The sequence below is a fragment of the Papio anubis genome, unplaced genomic scaffold, assembly GCF_008728515.1.
Source record: "Papio anubis isolate 15944 unplaced genomic scaffold, Panubis1.0 scaffold546, whole genome shotgun sequence".
Taxonomy (NCBI): domain Eukaryota; kingdom Metazoa; phylum Chordata; class Mammalia; order Primates; family Cercopithecidae; genus Papio; species Papio anubis.
This window is the reverse complement of record NW_022165677.1, coordinates 1-19321: the sequence shown is the minus strand read 5'-3', so window position 1 is coordinate 19321 and position 19321 is coordinate 1. Positions and strand designations below refer to the sequence as shown.

General features: G+C 36.7%; 1 protein-coding gene across 3 annotated transcripts in view; it reads right to left on the bottom strand.

The window, feature by feature from the left end:
* The window catches only part of LOC116273319 (transient receptor potential cation channel subfamily M member 7-like), a 29779-nt gene extending 10603 nt beyond the window's left edge, over window positions 1-19176 (bottom strand). The window contains exons 1-11 of one of the 3 annotated variants that reach the window (XM_031662319.1): window positions 18311-19176; window positions 15976-16043; window positions 12508-12604; window positions 9411-9481; window positions 7121-7155; window positions 4926-4951; window positions 2001-2051; window positions 1856-1921; window positions 978-1261; window positions 764-846; window positions 400-605 (exon numbers count right to left, since the gene is read on the bottom strand). In XM_031662319.1, the coding sequence (XP_031518179.1) occupies window positions 400-605; window positions 764-846; window positions 978-1261; window positions 1856-1921; window positions 2001-2051; window positions 4926-4951; window positions 7121-7155; window positions 9411-9481; window positions 12508-12604; window positions 15976-16043; window positions 18311-19127 (1804 nt within the window). In that variant the 5' untranslated portion in view covers window positions 19128-19176. The remainder of the gene's footprint in view (window positions 1-399; window positions 606-763; window positions 847-977; window positions 1262-1855; window positions 1922-2000; window positions 2052-4925; window positions 4952-7120; window positions 7156-9410; window positions 9482-12507; window positions 12605-15975; window positions 16044-18310) is intronic. The other 2 variants (XM_031662317.1, XM_031662318.1) reach the window with 2 other exon arrangements.
* Window positions 19177-19321: the final 145 nt, after the last annotated feature.

Sequence of the window (19321 nt, the reverse complement as noted above, 5' to 3'; positions counted from 1 at the left end):
TATTTTCCATCCAATAGAATGGCAAACATTAAGAATATTCAATACTGGAAAGACTGTAGAGAAGCGGGAACTTCCATAGAATGCTGAGTATGATTTCTGATAAGCTTTTGGGAAAATAATCCGGCAGTTGTTATTAAAATTAAAATTGGGCTGGGCGCGGTGGCTCACACCTGTAATCCCAGCACTTTGGGATGCCGAGGTGGGCGGATCACGAGGTCAGGAGATCGAGACTGTCTTGGCGAACATGGTGAAACCCCGTCTCTACTAAAAAATACAAAAAACTAGTTGGGCGTGGTGGCGGGCGCCTGTCGTCCCAGCTACACGGGAGGCTGAGGCAAGAGAATGGCGTAAACCCGGGAGGTGGAGAATTTCACCTTAGCAATATTTTAATAAATTTACCTTGTAAATCAAGTACCAGTAACTCTCCTCTTGTATATTCATAAGTCCAGTGGCTAAAGGCTAACATGATCTCTTCCAGAGTATTAGTTGGAATAATCTCATCTCCATTATTATTGTTGTATTTTCTAAACTCTCCAGTCATACATTCTTCCACAGCAAACCATTGTCCTGCTGAATGGCAATACAGCAGGAAAACTTCAAGGAACCTTATAAAAAATAGTTACAAATATTACTAGCAGTTTTGTTAATAAAATTCTAAATGATCTACAAAATGGATAATTAAATATTCAATATCAAAAATGAAGGTCAAAAGGGACTGCTATCCATATAATAAAAGATCCCAGAAAAAAAATTAAAGATTTACCTTGGAGAATATGGTATGGATTTGGGTTTCATTTGATTAAAGGCAAATGTAAGCTTTTGTGCTGCTCTCTGTTGTTGAATTTCCTGTAAAAGTGGGGTGGGGAGAACCCTTGTTTAATATTTAAACTAAGATTATATTTGGCTTATTGATATTTCAGAAGTTAAAATATAAAGCTTAAATTATGTTCCACTATTAAACATTCACTGACACTTACTCTCAGACAGAGATGCAGAACTGTATCTTCTTTATAAATACTTGACCATGTATTAACCACCTCTGGAAGAAAAGATTTGATAATATAAAGATGCCCTGATTTGAGGATATCATGTTCTGACCAGGTACACTGTACTTTGACAGCTCTTCGTAAACCTCCTCCCATCTCCTCTTTGCTTAAAAACTCTATTTTGGCACAGAGGCCTAGTTGTGACCAAGAAGACATGCTGTTATTTAATATGTTGGGTGAACTCTCTTCCAAACGATACACTGTGACAGGCTCCCCTGCAACATGAATGGAAACAGTTTAAGATTAAATTGTGACTTTTTAAAAACGACAAAGTAAAATAAAAATTAGCAGGCATTTTTGATTAAATAAGGAACAGAAGATAAAATGGACCAAGATGTAGTTTTATGAAAAGAAATTTAATAGCAATAGGTAAGAAATCAAGGATATTTTCATAATATCTTTGAATTCATGTGTAATGTAAGCACTTTTGAAATTCTGAGCATTTTAAAGAAAACCTTTAAAAAAGCAACTGAAATTCTACACACTTCTGAATTAAACTTAGAAGTTAGAGCTATCTGTTTCATGGACACTGTGATGTCAATTTATATACATTACTAGATACTGGATCAAGAACTTTTTAGAATTAGAATATATTGTTGCTTCTGAATATGCCAGTAATGGAGAAATTCAACACTTCTGATGCTTCCCTTCTTCTATTCAAACATACCTCACCCTTGTAGTAGTCAGATTAAGATTTTAGTTGAAATTGATACTTATTAATGTAATCCCACCCACAGTCTATATTATAGCTAAAAACCATTAAAGGGTTAATTTTCACTTTTATTTATTTCTTTAATTTTTGGATTTACCTCTTGGAGGCACAGGTGTAAATGGAATGCTCTGTGATAACCTCATCAAGTTATTTCTTTCCACAGCTGCATAAAAATGAGAGAGAAATGATGAAATCTGTAAAGGTTCAAAATACTATTAAATTTTGTTTTTAATATTACTGACCTGAATAATAGTAATTTGTATCCATAGCCGGCTTAAATGGAGAAGTGAGACCTAGAATGGCAAAAACAAATGAGACCATTTAAAAAGTACTAGTGCAGCAAAAATTTTAACCTGGATACTCTCATAAAATAATTTTCAATTTCCATCGTGTAACTGTTCCTCACAAAAACAGAAAAAATTAGGGATAAAATATGTCCCCTGTGCTATATTACCCTGTTTCGTTATGCCAGATTAGTGAGAGCTGTGCATTTAGACACCCACAAGTGAAGACCACATTATGCTGCACACTATCCTAACTCCTGCCATAAACTTACTCTTCCCATACCTCCCACTCAAAAAGAAAAATCTCTCTTTGATTCTGATGTTTGGGGGTTGAGGACTGTAGCCATGTAACTATTTTAGCAGGTCTACCATGAGAAGATGAATTTCTGGAATGTGAAACATACCCATCAAAAGCCCTTTCCCCATCTTTTTTTTTGTGTGTGGAATTGACCTTTAAATGTAGCAAGAAGACAAAGACAAGTCAAATCTGCTTTGTGCTAAGTTTCTAGAACACAAATAAAAAGAAACCTACTGTCTTGCAGGAAAAGGAAGTTAGCCAACAGTTTTAATACTGTATAATAAACATAAAAATATACTGTAAAATGTGCATATACACATACATGTGTACACATATTGTAAGACTATATAGAAGGAGTACCTAATGCCTTTTGGTTGAGAAGACGTCAAAGGCTATCTCAGAGTAAGAGAAGGGGGAAAACAGAGTATTTTGCAAGGTACTGGTGTGTAGAGGGCTTCATTTACAAAGGCATGGAAGTGTTAAAGTACATGCTACACTTGGGAAACTACACACAGTTTTGTATGAATAGGGCTAATTATATACACATCAGAATGACCTATAGAGCTTTTTGGATATACACTCACCCAGATGTCACTCCAAAATATTCTAATTCTATAGGTATGTGTCATCACATAAATGATTCTCTACAAATGATCTGAATATGCAGCTAAGACTACAAATTAATGGGCAAGAATACAGGGGTAACTGCAGGAGGTGAAGCTACAGAAGCAAGGAATGTCAAATTGTTAAGAGGAGGCCAGGCACAGAGGCTCACAGCTGTAATCATCAACACTTTGGGAGGCTGAGATGAAAAGATTGCTCTGGGGCCAGGAGTTCAAGACCAGCCTGGATAACATGGCGAGGCCCCATATCAACAAAAAAAATTTTTTAAATTAGCCGGGCGAGGTGGCGCCCACCTGTGGTCCTAGCTACTCAGGAGGCAGAGGTGGGAAGATTGCTTGAGCCTAGGAGGTTGAGGCTGCAGTGAGCAAAGACCGTGCCACTGCACTCCAACCTGGTGACAGAGAGATCCTGCCTTGGCGGGGCGGGGAGGGGCGTGGAATTAAGAGCCTAATATTGGGCAGGTGGCGGGGTGGGGGGGAATTAAGAGCCTAATAGGTTAGGGAAGAACAATGGATTTTATTAAACAACAATGGGGAAAAATGTAAAGTGGAGGAGTGACCAGATCAGATCTTTTAGAAAAATCAGGCCAGCTGCAGTGGCTCTCGCCTGTAATCTCAGCACTTTGGGAGGCCGAGGTGGGCAGATTACGAGGTCAGGAGTTAAGAGACCAGCCTGGCCAACATGGTGAAATCCCCTCTCTACAAAAAAACAACGCCAGGCGTTGTGGTGCACGCCTGTAATCCCAGCTACTCGGGAGGCTGAGGCAGGAGAATTGCCTGAACCTGGGAGGCGGAGATTGCAGTGAGCCAAGATCACACCACTGTACTCTCTACTCCAGCCTGGGCAACAGAGCAAGACTTCATCTCACCCGGGGGTGGGGAAGAAAAATCATTTTGGTGGCAGAATAGAACATAGACAAGAAGTAAAACTACAGGCAGGGACCCCAAACTGGTATAATCACTTTGAAAACCTATTTGGCAGTAATTACCAAATGTGAACACATGCTAACTCTGACTCAGCAATTCCACTCCTAGGCATATGCCAATAATAAATATATATATGTTTATCAAACAACAAGAACAAGAATGCTTATAGCAGCAAATCATAATAACCATACAGTGGAAGCTACTGAAATGACCACCAAATAGCAGAATGGATAAGTAAATTCAATATATTCACATAAGGAAATTTTATATAGGAGTGAGAATGCACAAATTACCACTATCCACAACAATACTGATGAATTTTATAACAATATGTTAACAGGAAGAAGCAAGACACAAAACAGTATATACTGTATAATTTCATTTATATAGCCAATATGCACAAACATGCAAACACACACACACACACACCCCCCCCAAAATAGGTGAAACTATTGCTTTAGGGGGAGGGACTGTAAGAAGTAGAAACAAAGGAATAGGGATATAGGCAAAATTGTTTTTAGGTGCAGATTACATGGCTATACTTACTTTGTAAGAATTTACTGAATTCTGTACTATTCTGTATGAACTATACACTTCGATAAAAGGTTGAAAAAGTAGTGGTCTAAGCTGAAAGGAGCAGTGGGATGTATAGTGGAGGATGGATTTTAGAGACACGTAGGAAGTAAATGCAATAGGACTTTGCGAGTACAAAGTCAAGGTGGTCAAGAATAACTCAGCTGACTAAAAGTTTCATTTGTTACAACAGATGGAATATTAGAAAAGGAGCAGGCTGTATAGCAGAGACCAAGTGGCGGGAGGAAGTGTGACAGTAAACAGATATCACTCACAGGGTGGTTCATGTGTTTGTGAAACATCTACAGTAAGGAAAAACTATATGAGGGAAGAACTCTTCACTACCTTGGCTTTTTCTAGCTTGAAGTCTAAAATGTATTACCTAGAATAATGTGGTGTTTGCTATAACGGATCATGTAAGATTGTCATTTTTTTCACATTAAATCTACCACACAGACTCACCATTTAATGTTCCTTCTTCAGATGGCCTAAAGAAACACCAAAAAATATAGTATAAGCTGTGCTATGATATAAATTTTGGCTATCATTTAATTTTTTGATTTTATACAATTATTGTATAAAAATATTAAAGAAATTCTGATAATGATTCCCTCCGAATATCTGCCATTTCCCTTAAGCCAATCCCAATCCATAGATATATATCCATATATATATACATATTTATCTCCTTATTAATAACTTGTATCTCCAATTTATGCCTAAATATTATTAGTAGTTTGGTGCCAAATTGAAGGCTCTATACTAATAAAGTATTTCATAACTTCTGTATTTGTGGAGATTCATTCCAGTACTTTAACAATACATTGAGATGACTTTGCAGGATGCTAGAAATATTTCAATAGAACTGATGAACAAAGAACTGACAGAAAAGTAAGTAGATGTCATTTTGCCTCTTAGTTTCTAATGTTGCAAAATATTTCTCCCAATGTTCACTGTATTTATTTATAACAACATATACTGGCACCAAATGGAGGTTCTTTTACTTCCAAGGATTCCAGTGTCAATTAGACACACAGGTATAGCAGAAAAGAGAATAGAATGAGAATAAAGGAAAACGGGTTAGAGAGTTAGCACTTTCATTATACAGCTATGTATCCTTGCTCAGGAATGAAAGGACCAGATCCAGAAAGGACCTTCGGAGTAAATAACCTTGTCACTTTCCAGCTCCTACATTCTATGTGACCCTGTTGTTTCCTGTTGATTTTCACCTTAATAGAAACATTTTCTTACAAAAAGTATTTTGAACCTAACATCATTCCTTTGCCTGCTGCTAATCAATCACTCTTTTCTCAGCACTCAAAGGGTTGCCAATCAACTCCACCTTTATGGGTAATTATCAGGGTCAGCATTCTGCAAGACAATGTTCTGCTGTTAGAAACCAGAATTAACACCAACTTGAAGTACCTATTCTGTACTTACATCCTATGGCTTTGGTTATAAAAGAAAATATTCCTTGAAGAGGTCTGACTATAGGTGGGTCTTCCAAATGCCATTTCAGGGTCAGGAAACTCAATTTGAGCAGCTGCTTATCTGTGGCCCAGGTTTATTTTCTTCTCTATAGATTCAGATTTCTTTTCTTTTTTAAGACTAGGTCTCACTGTTGCCCAGGCTGGAGTGAAGTGGTACAATCACGGTTCACTACTCCTGCGCTCAAACAATCCTTCTGTCTCAAGCCTCCTCAGTAGCTGGGACCACAAGTGCACACCATTATGCCCACCTAATTTAGAGACGGGGTCTCACTATGTTTCTCAGGCTGGTCCCCAACACCTGAACTCAAGCGATCCACCCACCTTGGCCTCCCAAAGTGCTAGGATCACAGGTGTGAAGCACCATGCCTGACCCAGATTTATTTCTGATTCACAGAAGGGGGAAAAACACTGCAGAATAAAAATTTCCCCCAAATTAGCCTCTCTGCTCAAGTAATCCATATGAGAGAATAACTCTACCATGCTTCCAGTATCAGGTGCGTGTCAAAACAAGACTTGTTTTTTTTTTCCCCCATATCCTTTGGAATTCTACAATACTAATTCCTAGGATGGAACCACAGAGATTATCTTAGATTCGTCTTTACCCTTATGTCTAATCTGTACCAAAAAGTTTTACCTTCTGGGGACAATAACCTGTCAGATTGCCTATAGTTTCCACTTTCGGTTTTGGATTACCACATCAGCTTTCTAGTGGATCTTCCTGTATGCAGGCTTTCTAATATATACTGTGTATTACTGCTCTAATCATCAAAGTGCTTTCCAAAAGCAGATGCAAAGTTTGATTAGAATGATGGATAGAGAAATCAAGCAAGTACAAAACTAAAGTCTCAAACTAGGTCTCTCAACAAATTTATTCAGGAATAAGTTAGAAACAGGACTAAATAATAAAATCAGAATTGCATCACTATGAGGAAGACCTTAGTAGAGTTGTAATTATAGTACAACTATACGAAAATAAATTTTAACTTATGTGTTAACCCATAATAAACTTGTTCCCCTAACCTCATCTATGTGAAGAGAGGAGATGCTAGAATAAATCATCAACACTCATAAAGAAATGTTAAAGAGATGATGCAAAGAGCAGGAAAAAAGACAACATTCAATAACTATGATACTTTTCAAGCTAATGGTGAGAAAAGGCTTACTTACATTTCTCTGTTTGATGGTCTATCTTGTAACCAATCCTTAGGTAAAAAAAAAACACACACACACACACACAAAAACTTTAAAGACCAAAATCTCTAGATGAAGCACAACTGTTTAACTTTTTTCTTATATTTTAAGAATGAAAGGCTAAAAAATTAACATAAAGTTCTTGTTTCATAAAACAATAAATTTATTTATTATAACTGTAACTACCATAAGGCTATTCAACAAAGTGGAATAAAAAATTTTGTTATTTCCCACAACATAGTCTTTCTATTCTTTATGAATTTTTATATTGTTTGAAGACAATTCTATTCTCTTAAAATATACATTTGTGGCCAGGCGTGGTGGCTCACACCTATAATCCCAGCTCTTTGGGAGGCCAAGGTGGGTGGATCACCTGAGGTCAGGAGTTCAAGACCAGCCTGGCCAACCTGGTGAAACCCCGCTTCTACTAAAAATACAAAAATCAGCTGGGCGTGGTGGCGGGTTCCTATAATCCCAGCTACTTGGGAGGCTGAGGCAGGAGAATCACTTGAACATAGGAGGCAGAGGTTGCAGTGAGCCAAGATCGTGCCACTGCACTCCAGCCTGGGTGACAGAGTGAGACTCCATCTCCAAAAAAAAAAATATATATATATATACACACACACACACACATTTGTTTCTGTGATTCTAAAAATAATATGTGACCCTTGCCAAATAAACATCAAAATATAAACAGAAACATTAAAAGCATGTAAGCTGTGAATGCTCATGACATTTAGGTGTATTTCACTGCTGCCTTTGTTGTGTGTATGTGCATATGGTTTTTATTCTGCAGTTTTATAATGTTCCTAGGTGTGGGTTTATTTTTACTTACTCACTTTGAGACTCATTCTGCCTGAATTTGAATCTTCACATATTTCATCATTTTGTAAAATTCTAAACCATTTCTAATCTCTTCATATTTTGTCTACTCTCTCAAGGCCAGTTAGATCTGTCTTCCATATCTCTTTACCTTGAACATATTTTCCACCTTATTATGTAGTTTATCTTTTTTTTTACTTTAATCATCTTGTGGACAATTTATTATTATTACTTTAATCCATTTAATTACAGTTCTGTGTTGCATTCTGATCCAGTTTAGTAATTGCCCCTTCAGATGTGCCTAATCTGTTAATTATAACTCCCACTGAGTGGGGGCTTTTTTTTTTTTTTTTTGAGATGGAGTTTCACTCTGAAGCCCAGGCTGGAGTGCAGTGGTGCAATCTTGCTCACTGCAACCTCCACCTCCCTGGTTCAGGAGATTCTCCTGCCTCAGCCTCCCAAGTAGCAGGTCATGTGCCACCACACCCAGATAATTTTTGATTTTTGGTAGAGACAGTATTTTGTCATGTTGGCCAGGCTGGTCTTGAACTCCTGATCTCAAGTGATCCACCCACTTCAGCCTCCCAAAGTGCTGGGATTACTGAGCCACCGCACTCAGCCCCCACTGAGTTTTTTTTTAATTTCTAGTTTTTTCAAATTTGCCAGTCTTTTTTAATAGTATCTCCTCCTTTTCTCATGTTTTATATTTAAAACTTTTTTATGTCTATAATCACTTTAAACATACTTATTTTGTCATCTGTAACCAATAATTCCACTATCTTATCAGAAATCAAATACCGTTTATGTAAGTTGACTCCCACGAGTTCTAAATTGCCATTGTGAGGTCATCTTTGGCAAAGCTTTAATTTGTTGCAACGTTGTGCAGCTCAGGGTCAGGAAGAGTCCCTCCAGAAAGGAGGATTTGTTACTGTGAATCTCTTTAACTAACCTCTTTCCCCACTGAAATAACTTTTTTCAATAACATGATTTTAACAACATAATCTCTCTATGCCAGAACAGATATATTTTGAATGTAAGTCAATATTTTCTTGAGCAAAATTATGAGAACTGACTTATATATACTTGATTTTAAAGGAGTAATTTTTGTCTTTTCCTGAGCTTTTTGTCTTGTCAGTGTATGCTTTTAAAGGGAATTTGCAAAATCAATTATTATCGCAATTAGCTGGAAATGAGTTCATATAATTAGCTTCAATTCAAACAAAGAGATTTCTGCCTTTATTCTGCATACATTTTTCTTTAAAATTCCTGATTATTCACTGTAAGAAGAAACTTTTCTGTAACTGCTATTTTGCTAAAGTCAGTTTTCTAAGAAAAATTTTTTTGAATTTTTGATATAGTCCCAAATATCACCACTTTGTAGATCTTACCTAAAAAAGTTTAATGTATTTAATAATATGTATCGGTTTAGTTGAAATCTACAAACCGGTATTAAAGCTGCTTTGGAATCTACTTCATGAGTGTCTTCGGTAGATGGTCTTCTACTGATTTTTTCTGCTGCAAGAAAATTTAAAAACATAAAAAAGCTATACAACTGAAGTTTTATGAATACCAACTAACCAAACACAAAGTATTCCAGGCAGAGTATAACCTTCATAAGATAACTCAAACTTTCCTCAACATGCTGAACACAACAGGTACATGAGGCCCATAAATTACTCAATTTATTTTGAGTAAACTATTGTGAAAAGGCAACAATAAATGAGAGTATGAAGTAAAAACATATTTACCTCCCTTCTGTTCCCAAGTAACCCTGACTGGGGGCAGTAAAGATAATTCATTTCTTGTATATTCTTCCTAGGATATTTGTATGTGTGTACACATACCCCTGCCAATATTTAACATAAATGGCAGGGAAATATATATGTCTTGAGGTTTTTGTTTTTTTTGAACTTTAAGCTTAGAGATTTTTTTTTTTTTTTTTTTTTTGGAGACAGTTTCGTTCTTGTTGCCCAGGCTAGAGAGCAGTGGCGCAACCTCTGCCTCCCGGGTTCAAGCAATTCTCCTGCCTCAGCCTCCAGAATAGCTGGGATTACAGGCATGTGCCACTATGCCCAGCTAATTTTGTTTTCAGTAGAGACTGGGTTTCTCCATGTTGGTCAGGCTGGTCTCAAACTCCTGACCTCAGGTGATCCACCCACCTCAGCCTCCCAAAGTGCTGGGATTACAGGAGTGAGCCACTGCGCCTAGCCAGCTTAGAGATTTTCTACAGAAGAACAGAGATTTCCAATTATCTTTTGATGCTCTCTTTATTTCATACTGGATATACAGTAATGTATTCAAACAAACTCCTACTGATGGACATTTGATCTGTTTCCAATCTCTTCCTGTGATAAACAATGCTGCAATGAATAATCCTTTTCCCCAATTTATGATAATACCTTTGTTGTCATATCTTGTTTATCTGAAATGAACTTTAGAATTAAGCCTACTTCCAAAAAAAGTCAGGACATTAAGTTACAAATCAACTTAAAGAAAGCTTACAATTTTACAGTACAATAAAGGAAAACCTCAGAATGAAGAAAGGAAAATCTCAGAACAAAATGTGTATTCCAGGTGCAGAGGACAAAAAGACCAGACTGAGATATATTAGAAGACTCTGGGCAAAATGTTTTCAATATGATGAAACTGACAGAATACATTATATTCTGAATATCATGAAGAAATTTGGTTAAATATCAGAGAACCTAGAGTGTTGACCTAACCAAAACTGTAGCTATACTTGGTGGAAAAAGGTGAACAAGTGTGCGTGTGTGTGTGTTCGTTTGTTCATTCGTTCTGGGAATACAGAGTGAGAAAAGAGTTCAATTCTTCTCTTCTTTAGTGGAAGGTCAACAGACATGGCCTAAAACTGAAATATGAGGATGCTGCAATACAGGTAGGTTGAGTATCACTTACCAGAAATGCTTGGGATCAGAAGTGTTTCAGATTTCTGTTTTTCTTAAAAAAAATTTTGGAAGATTTGCACTATACTCACCCAGGAAAGCATCTGAAAATCTGAAATCTGAAATGCTCCAATGACCACTTCCTTTCAGTCAGTACTCAAAAATTTCGGATTTTGGGGCATTTCAGATTTTTGGATGCTCAACCCATATAAGCATACGAGCTCAAAAATAACATTTATGTTATCTTAAATACTGAGAATTCTTTTTCTTCCCTCCTAATCCTTCCACCATTTCTTTTTCTTTTCTTTCTCTTTTTTTTTTTTTTGAGATGGAGTCTCGCTCCCATTGCACAGGCTGGAATGCGGTGGTGCGATCTTGGCTCACTGCAACCTCCATCTTCTGGGTTCAAGCTATTCTCCTTCCTCAGCCTTCCGAGTAGCTGGGATTACAGGTGTGCAACACCACACCTGGCTAATTTTTGTATTTTTAGCAGAGATGGAGTTTCGCCATGTTAACCAAGCTGGCCTTGAACTCCTGACCTCAGGTAATCCACCCGCATCGGCCTCCCAAAGTGCTAGGATTACAGGCGTGAGCCAACCGGCCCCCTTTACCATTTTACTTGCTTTATTGCTCTGGCATCAGAAACAGTAACAGTCAGAATCCTTGTCTTGCTCCCCATCTTGGGCTTTCAATAGTTCACCATGAAATTTGATGCTTCGTGATAACTTTTTGTTGATATCCTTTTTGAGATTACGAATGAATACTGAATGTTAATCAGATACCTTCTCTGCAGCTGTTAAGATGATCTCATGATTTTTCTCCTTTAATCTGCTATTATCATGCATCACCATAATTATATTTTTGAATGTAAAGACAACTTTCATTCCTGGAATAAACCCAATTTGGTCATAATATGCGTTGCTGAATTCAGTATGCCAAAGAAAAATGAAAGAAGTGATGGTGAGCTGGACAATGTAGTACTATTTTTCTTAAGGAACCTTTATAATTATTCAACTTTTCAAGGATGTGCATATATAACTTTGACTTATAAAAAAATTATGATATGGAAACATCACCACAATATAGTAAATGAAAAATTAATGGTACAAGGCAACATGTATTGTCTGTGACCTTTCGTGTAAAAAATGAGAGGTATAAGATTGTACTGTCATACATGATTGTATAAGCAAGAAACTCTAAAGGGTAGACAAATAGTGGTTACATGGGGGAACAGAGTGAGAGGGAAAATTTTCAGAGTGTTTGTATTTTAATTTTGAACCAAAAATGTATTATTTTTAAAAGTTAAACTAGAAAAATATGTTGAATAAATGATGATACAGATTAAAACAGATGATACAGATGAACAGATACATCTGTAAAAGCTAAAAGTAGATTTATAAAAAGTTTTTCTATTCCATCTTTACAGAATAAACAATTTTTAAAAAAATATTCTAATAACATTCTAATGAATGCTAGGATTACGACTTATTCAAGGTTACAGTAACTATGGAAGACCAGAATTTTCATCTTCTGACTCCTGTACCATTCACTGCTCACGTGTTTGACAAACATAAAATACATTTATAAAGTGTAAATGAGTATGTTTTCTAACACTATTCATGTAGTCAAAATACTCACCTTGTTTTGAATGAAGAGGAATGGAAGTTCTGTGACAGTCAGTAAATCCAGCAAGAGAACTCACTCGTTTCAAAGTCTTTTCAGAAGTATTGTTATTCTGCAAATATTGTACATATATACAATTTGAAAACAACTGAACTAAATTTCAACCCATTATTCTAAGTAGTATAAGAGTCCCTTGATCTATTTAGCTCAATACGCTTTATTCTACCTGGACACTGATGGGTATATTATAGATTATGGTTATTTTCTTCAATGCCAATTTCAAAAACTGCACCAAAACACCTTATTTGCCTACTGTTCATAAATCCATCCAAATGAATTTTTTATAATAATAAAAACTCAGGTTGAGTGTGGTAGCTCACACTTGTAATTCCAGCACTTTGGGAGGTTGAGGCGGGAGGATCATGAGTTCAAGAGATCGAGACCATCTTGGCCAATACGGTGAAACCCCATCTCTACTAAAAATACAAAAATCAGCTGGGTGTGGTGGCACACGCCTGTAGTCCCAGCTACTTGGGAGGCTGAGGAAGGAGAATCGCTCGAACCCAGGAGGCAAAGGTTGCAGTGAGCCAAGATTAAGCCACTGCACTCCAGCCTGGTGGCAGAATGAGACTCAGTCTCAAGAAAAAAACAAAAAACAAAACAAAACAAAAAGCCTCATTAAAAAGTTGGAAAAATATACAAAACTGTGGAGAAAAAATGAAACCATTATGAATTCAAAGAAGCTATTATCTTACATGTATCTTGACACACTGATAACATTAATGGTGGGGGAACTATTTCCTTTTGGGGATCATGGTAACTTTCTTATTGATTCGTATGAGCTATTTATACAACAAGGTTATCTATATGCTTACTATCTGTCAAATTGCAATTTGTTTTTCAAATTTCTTTTGACTATGTTTTTTAGGTATTTAAATCTCTACATTTTCCCTTAATATTTTTCCATTATTTATGTGTTTGGAAAGCCCTGACGGCTTTACTGGCTCAATAAATACTGCTTTTTTTTTTTTTTTTTTTTTTGAGATGGAGTCTTGCTCTGTCTGAAAAGAAAAAAGTTGTTTAAATCAAAACACAGCTACTGCTTTTCTGCTAACTCACAGAAACTTGCAATGTCTTGCTTTATTAAGGAGTACCTACCACTAAAACATTTTCAGCACATTCCTCTTTAAGTTCATTATTAAAAAGGTGAAATCTGTGGGAAAGCTCTGATGCTTTACCTTTTCCCATTAAGAAATGCCCATTTATCCTAAGTTTTATGTCTTATCTATACCAAGTGCTTCACAATAGCAAAACAATACCACTAGAGGTGTGGCAATAATTTGTGTAAAGAAAATGTGATGAACTTAGGTTTAAATAGTTCTACATTGTAAACAGCTTTACTAAAACTTACGAAAGTCCATAAAACATTTCATTTACCTATAAAATCTACTTCAATCCTATATGGATTACAGATATTCCATAAGTCATATTGCAATAATTATAAAACCAATTTGGTAGACAGCAGTCTGTTCTTCCTACTTCCTAGTCTCATTCCTGTTTTTCTTCTTTCTCTTTTTATCATGTGTCAGCTAAGGCTACCTAAGAGAACTTGATCCATTTATTTAGCTCTCTCAGTCTAAATATGCCATAATTAAAATGGCTAGAAAACACTACGAATTACAGTCCTTATGAGAGGTCCACTGAACCTACACCTATTTTCTCCATCTTGCTGACTTTCTGACTTCTGCATATACTAAAGAGAGTTTACCTCATATTTAGGCATCTCTGTATACTCCATAATCACATTTCTTACATCATTCTGCTGTTCCTATTTGAGGTAAGAAAACTGCAACTATTCTCAAACTTAAAGGCAAATACAGAAAGGAAAAAACCTAGGTAATCATTACACCTCAATTTGCTTATAATAACGAATTAAATTCCAAGTTATCAATATCTAGTTGATATTAATTGATTTAGTACAATACTTTAATCAAAATATATGATAATAAAAATACAAAATGTTACAATACAAAAATGCATTTGAGTCTACTTTTTATATGTAGGGGAGTAAGTAATATGGCCTGATAGCAATTACATAATTAACTTGGATCACATAAAAAGTAAATCATTCATAGAAACTCCTATGTCATTATCATTGACTTGGTTCTAGCTTTAGGAAAGGTCCTGTTTTCACTGTGTATGTCACTTAACATTTCCATAGTGTAAGTTCTTTAAGGGCTAGAGAAGCTTAACACCTTTCTAGGTGTTTTTAATTATCTTGGTGTAGCCACGTTACTACTCTTAAGGCTTTAAATAGCCACAATATATGATAGCAACATTTAAGAAATAAAACTAACTTGCAGGCAAGAAATACACCGTTTTTGCCAGCTGTCCTATATATTTTGAAACTTATTTAACAAACATTTATTGAATTATCTTGCATTTGTACATAATATACAGCTTCTTCCTGCTAGACAATAGGTTTCTAAGAGTCAGGGTCATGTTCTAATAAAACTTTTGGATCTGGGAAGAGTGAGCTCATTAAGTATTTAATCAGTGGAAAACATATGGGGAGAAGAAACTTTAGAAAAAGAAATGTAGGCCGGGCACAGTGGCTTACACTTGTAATCCCAGCACTTTGGGAGGCCAAGGTGGATGGATCGCTTGAGGTCAGGAATTTGAGACTAGCCTGGACAACATGGTAAATCCTCATCTCTACTAAAAATACAGAAATTAGCCAGGTATGGTGGCGTGCACCTGTAATCCCAGCTACTCAAGAGGCTGAGGCAGGAGAATCACTTGAACCCGGGAGGTAGAGATTGCAGTGAGCTGAGATCGTGCCACTGCACTCCAGCCTGGGTGACAGCAAGACTCCATCTCAAAAAAAAAAAAAAAGAGCCGGGCGCGGTGGCTCACGCCTGTAATCCCAGCACTTTGGGAGGCCGAGGCGGGCGGATCACAGCGGGCGGATCACAAGGTCAGGAGATCGAGACCATGGTGAAACCTCGTCTCTACTAAAAATACAAAAAATTAGCCAGGCGCGGTTGTGGGCGCCTGTAGTCCCAGCTACTTGGGAGGCTGAGCCAGGAGAATGGCGTGAACCCGGGAGGCGGAGCTTGCAGTGAGCCGAGATCGTGCCACTGCACTCCAGCCTGGGCCACAGAGCAGACTCCGTCTCAAAAAAAGAAAAAAAAAAAAGAAAAGAAAAGAAAAAAAAAAAAAGAGAGAGAGAGAGAAATGTTAAATAGGTGATGTTTGCTATTTAATTACTATAACTATGCAAGCTATTTGTACCTTTTCATGTTCCTCAATTGTTCGTTTTTTCAAATTGAGGACAGCTTCAAATATTTGGTATCAGCATGTTAATGATGATATCTGCTACAACTGTATTTTTACTGAAAAAACGTTTAATTAAATTTTGAACTAAACATCAAGATAGTAAAATAAAAAGAACTGTGGATGTTTTAATAAGGATTTACTTACGAATAGTATTTCTTTTATCTTGTTTGATGTTTCTTTAAACCTCTGTAAATCCATGCTATCTCTGTGTCCTTTAATAGAAAAAAAGAGATTGCAATGAGAAATTTTTATTTTTCTTCACCAAAATAATGGCATTGCTTAAAGTTTATAAAAACAATAGATTTATGCTGCTTTTCAAGTACATTTGATGGCTTTGCAGTCTCCTTTAGCTCTTTTGATAAATAAAATTGAAAATTGCCAAGAAGCTGGTGAAGGTTATAGTTCTTTGTTTTTTGTTTTAATTTGAGAACGAGTCTCACTCTGTTGCCCAGGCTGGAGTGCAGTGTCATGATCTTGGCTCACTGCAACCTCTGCCTCCTGGGTTCAAGCAATTCTCCTGCCTCAGCCTCCTGAGTAGCTGCAACTACAGGTACGCGCCACCAAGCCCAGCTAATTTTTATATTTTTAGTAGAGATGGGGTTTCACCATGTTAGCCAGGCTGGTCTTGAACTCCTGACCTCGTGATCCGCCTGCCTTGGCCTCCCAAACTGCTGGGATTATAGGCCTGAGCCACTGCACCTGGCCAAGATTATAGTTAAGTTTACACTAACGTTAAAAGCCAAAGTCCTTATAAAAGAAACCAACATGTGATATGAATAAATAGCTCGAAATTTAAAAGAAACAAGGGGACCAAGCATTTTTACTATTAATAAAAAATATATAAAAGTATTACATATATACGGATAATCAACCAAAAAGGAATGATTTATTCTTATGCCTATAACTTAAACAAGAACAGAAAAAAAATATTTTGGCAATAACACTTTAATTACCTTAATGAAAACTGTTTCACACACAGAGATTGTTCAGACAACATGTTAATAAGCCCATGAATAATCTCCACATTAAGGCCAGCCAGCAAGTTATTTAGGCGCTGAACATGCTGATATTTACTGCTAGGCTATATGGAATTCACTCTAGATATATAGATACATAAATTTTCCTATATGATATACATGTCGAGAAAATATATATGATATAAACATATACCTCACTGGTAATACATTAAAAAACAGGCTAAAATGCATTTTTAAAAATAAACTGGAAATTAGCTGGGTGTGGTGGCGCGTGCCTGTAATCTCAGCTACTCAGGAGGCTGAGGCAGGGGAATCGCTCGAACCCAGGAGGCAGAGGCTGCCGTGAGCCGAGATTGTGCCACTGCACTCCAGCCTGGGCGACAGAGGGAGACTCTGTCTTAAATTTTAAAAAAAGGAATACATTTAATGTAGGAAAAGTTGTATATCTATGTATCTAGAGTGAATCCCATATAGCCTAGAAGTAAATATCAACACGTTTAGTGCCTAGATAACTTCCTAGGCTGGCCTTAATGTGGCAATTTTCCATGGGCTTATTAACATACTGTCTGAACAATCTCTATGCATGAAAGTTTTCACTAAGGTCTTTAATGTGTTACTGCCAAAATAAATACTGTCTTATTTAAGCTATCACAGGTATAAGAATAAGTCATTCCTTTTTAAAATGTTCTCCTCTGTGAATACATAAATAGGTAGACCATAAATACTAATTTTCCCAGTAGATTCCTAGATTTCCGTTGTTGTTCTGATAATAATTATTAATAGTGCACTCTTTCACTTTTAAAGTGTCTTGGTTTGGGTAAAAAAATTATATGGTTATCTATTTACAGGGCACTGTTCTTTTCCAGTTGATTCTAACCTCCCCTAGGAGGTTCTCCAACTACTTAACACTTAAGAATCACTTAAGTTTTCAACAGGAGTTGATGAAACCCAACTGAAGATATTCAAACTCAAAAGACAGAACCTAAAATTCCATCAAAGAGGTTATATGCCAAAATAACTCTTATAGCCTAAGTCAGTCTATTTCCCATACTTCTGATTTTTTTTTTTTTTTTTCCCATTTCATTTCTAGAGACAGGGTCTCATTCTATCACACACACTATAGCACAGTTGTGTGATCACAGCCCACTGCAGCCTTGAGCTTCTGGGTGCAAGTGGTTCGCCTGCCTAAGCCTCCTGAGTAGCTGGTACTTCAGGCACATGCCACTGCGCCTGACTACTTTTAAAAATTTTTTGTAGAGATGGCGTCTTGCTATGTTGCTTAGGCTGGTCCTCAACTCCTGGGCTGAAGCAATCCTGCCTGCTCAGCCTCCCAAAGTACCAGAATCACAGGTGTCTGATTCTTTAAAAAATTTTTATAATTATACTCTATGAAAAGATACTGACTTGTAATACAGTATGTTTTTATTATTTCTAAGGTGATAATTTTTATTTCTAAGGTGAAAAGTAATATTGATATACAAATATGAATTTGCCAAACTTACCTACAAATGCTCCAAATTCTATATTATCTCCTTCTGCAGCTTTAGAGCAAACAGTTTCTTGATCTTTGGTTCCTGTTTCCAAGTGGCTTTTGCAACTTGGTTGAGATGGTGTACTAACAAAAAATTTGGTTGGTGGGGATGACAGATGTGGTATGCTATTAGATGAACTGCCTAATTTTTGATTTTTATTAAATATTTTTAAGAGTTCTACCCCATGCAGTCTCTGTCGCAGTTCTGGAGGGGAACCAGCACTTGGGAATAAGGCACCAGAAGAGGAAGCAGCCTCTGGAAAATTAAATTCTTTTCTCTGGGGTATTGCAGGTAAGTCTTGACCAAATATATTACACTGGGGATCTTTGTCATCTTTCATTAAAATATTACAAAGAAAAGGATTATTACTTTCAAGATCACCTTGAGGAACAGAGGAGCTAAGCGTATTTACAACACTATGCTTTTTCCATACAGAAGGTCTTACGGGACCATCATCAATAAGGTTTTGAGCCAAGTGTTTGGAAATGCTCAGTTCTCGGGTGATTTCATTATGAACTTTGCTAGCTTCTGACGCTTTCTGGGCAGTGAGTGTTTTTAATGTATCTACCGTCAGGGCTGAAAGATCTTGCAAATGGCCAATTTGAGAATCTAATGATTGTAATGATCTTTTTATGTAGTTGACACGATCTCCAACTTCTTTAATCTGAATGCACATCTGTTCCACTCTGTAGGAGAGAAATAAGCCTTTTTTACAAATGTGAAAAAAAAAACTTAGAATTTTATTTTGTAGCCTCAAATAATAATGATAAAGAGAAAAATTGTACATGCATTTAAGCAAGATATAAAATAAGGTACAGTTATTTTTTTTTTTTTGAGACGGAGTCTCGCTCTGTTGCCCAGGCTGGAGTGCAGTGGCCGGATCTCAGCTCACTGCAAGCTCCGCCTCCCGGGTTTGCGCCATTCTCCTACCTCAGTAGGACTACAGACGCCCGCCACCTCGCTCGGCTAGTTTTTTGTAAA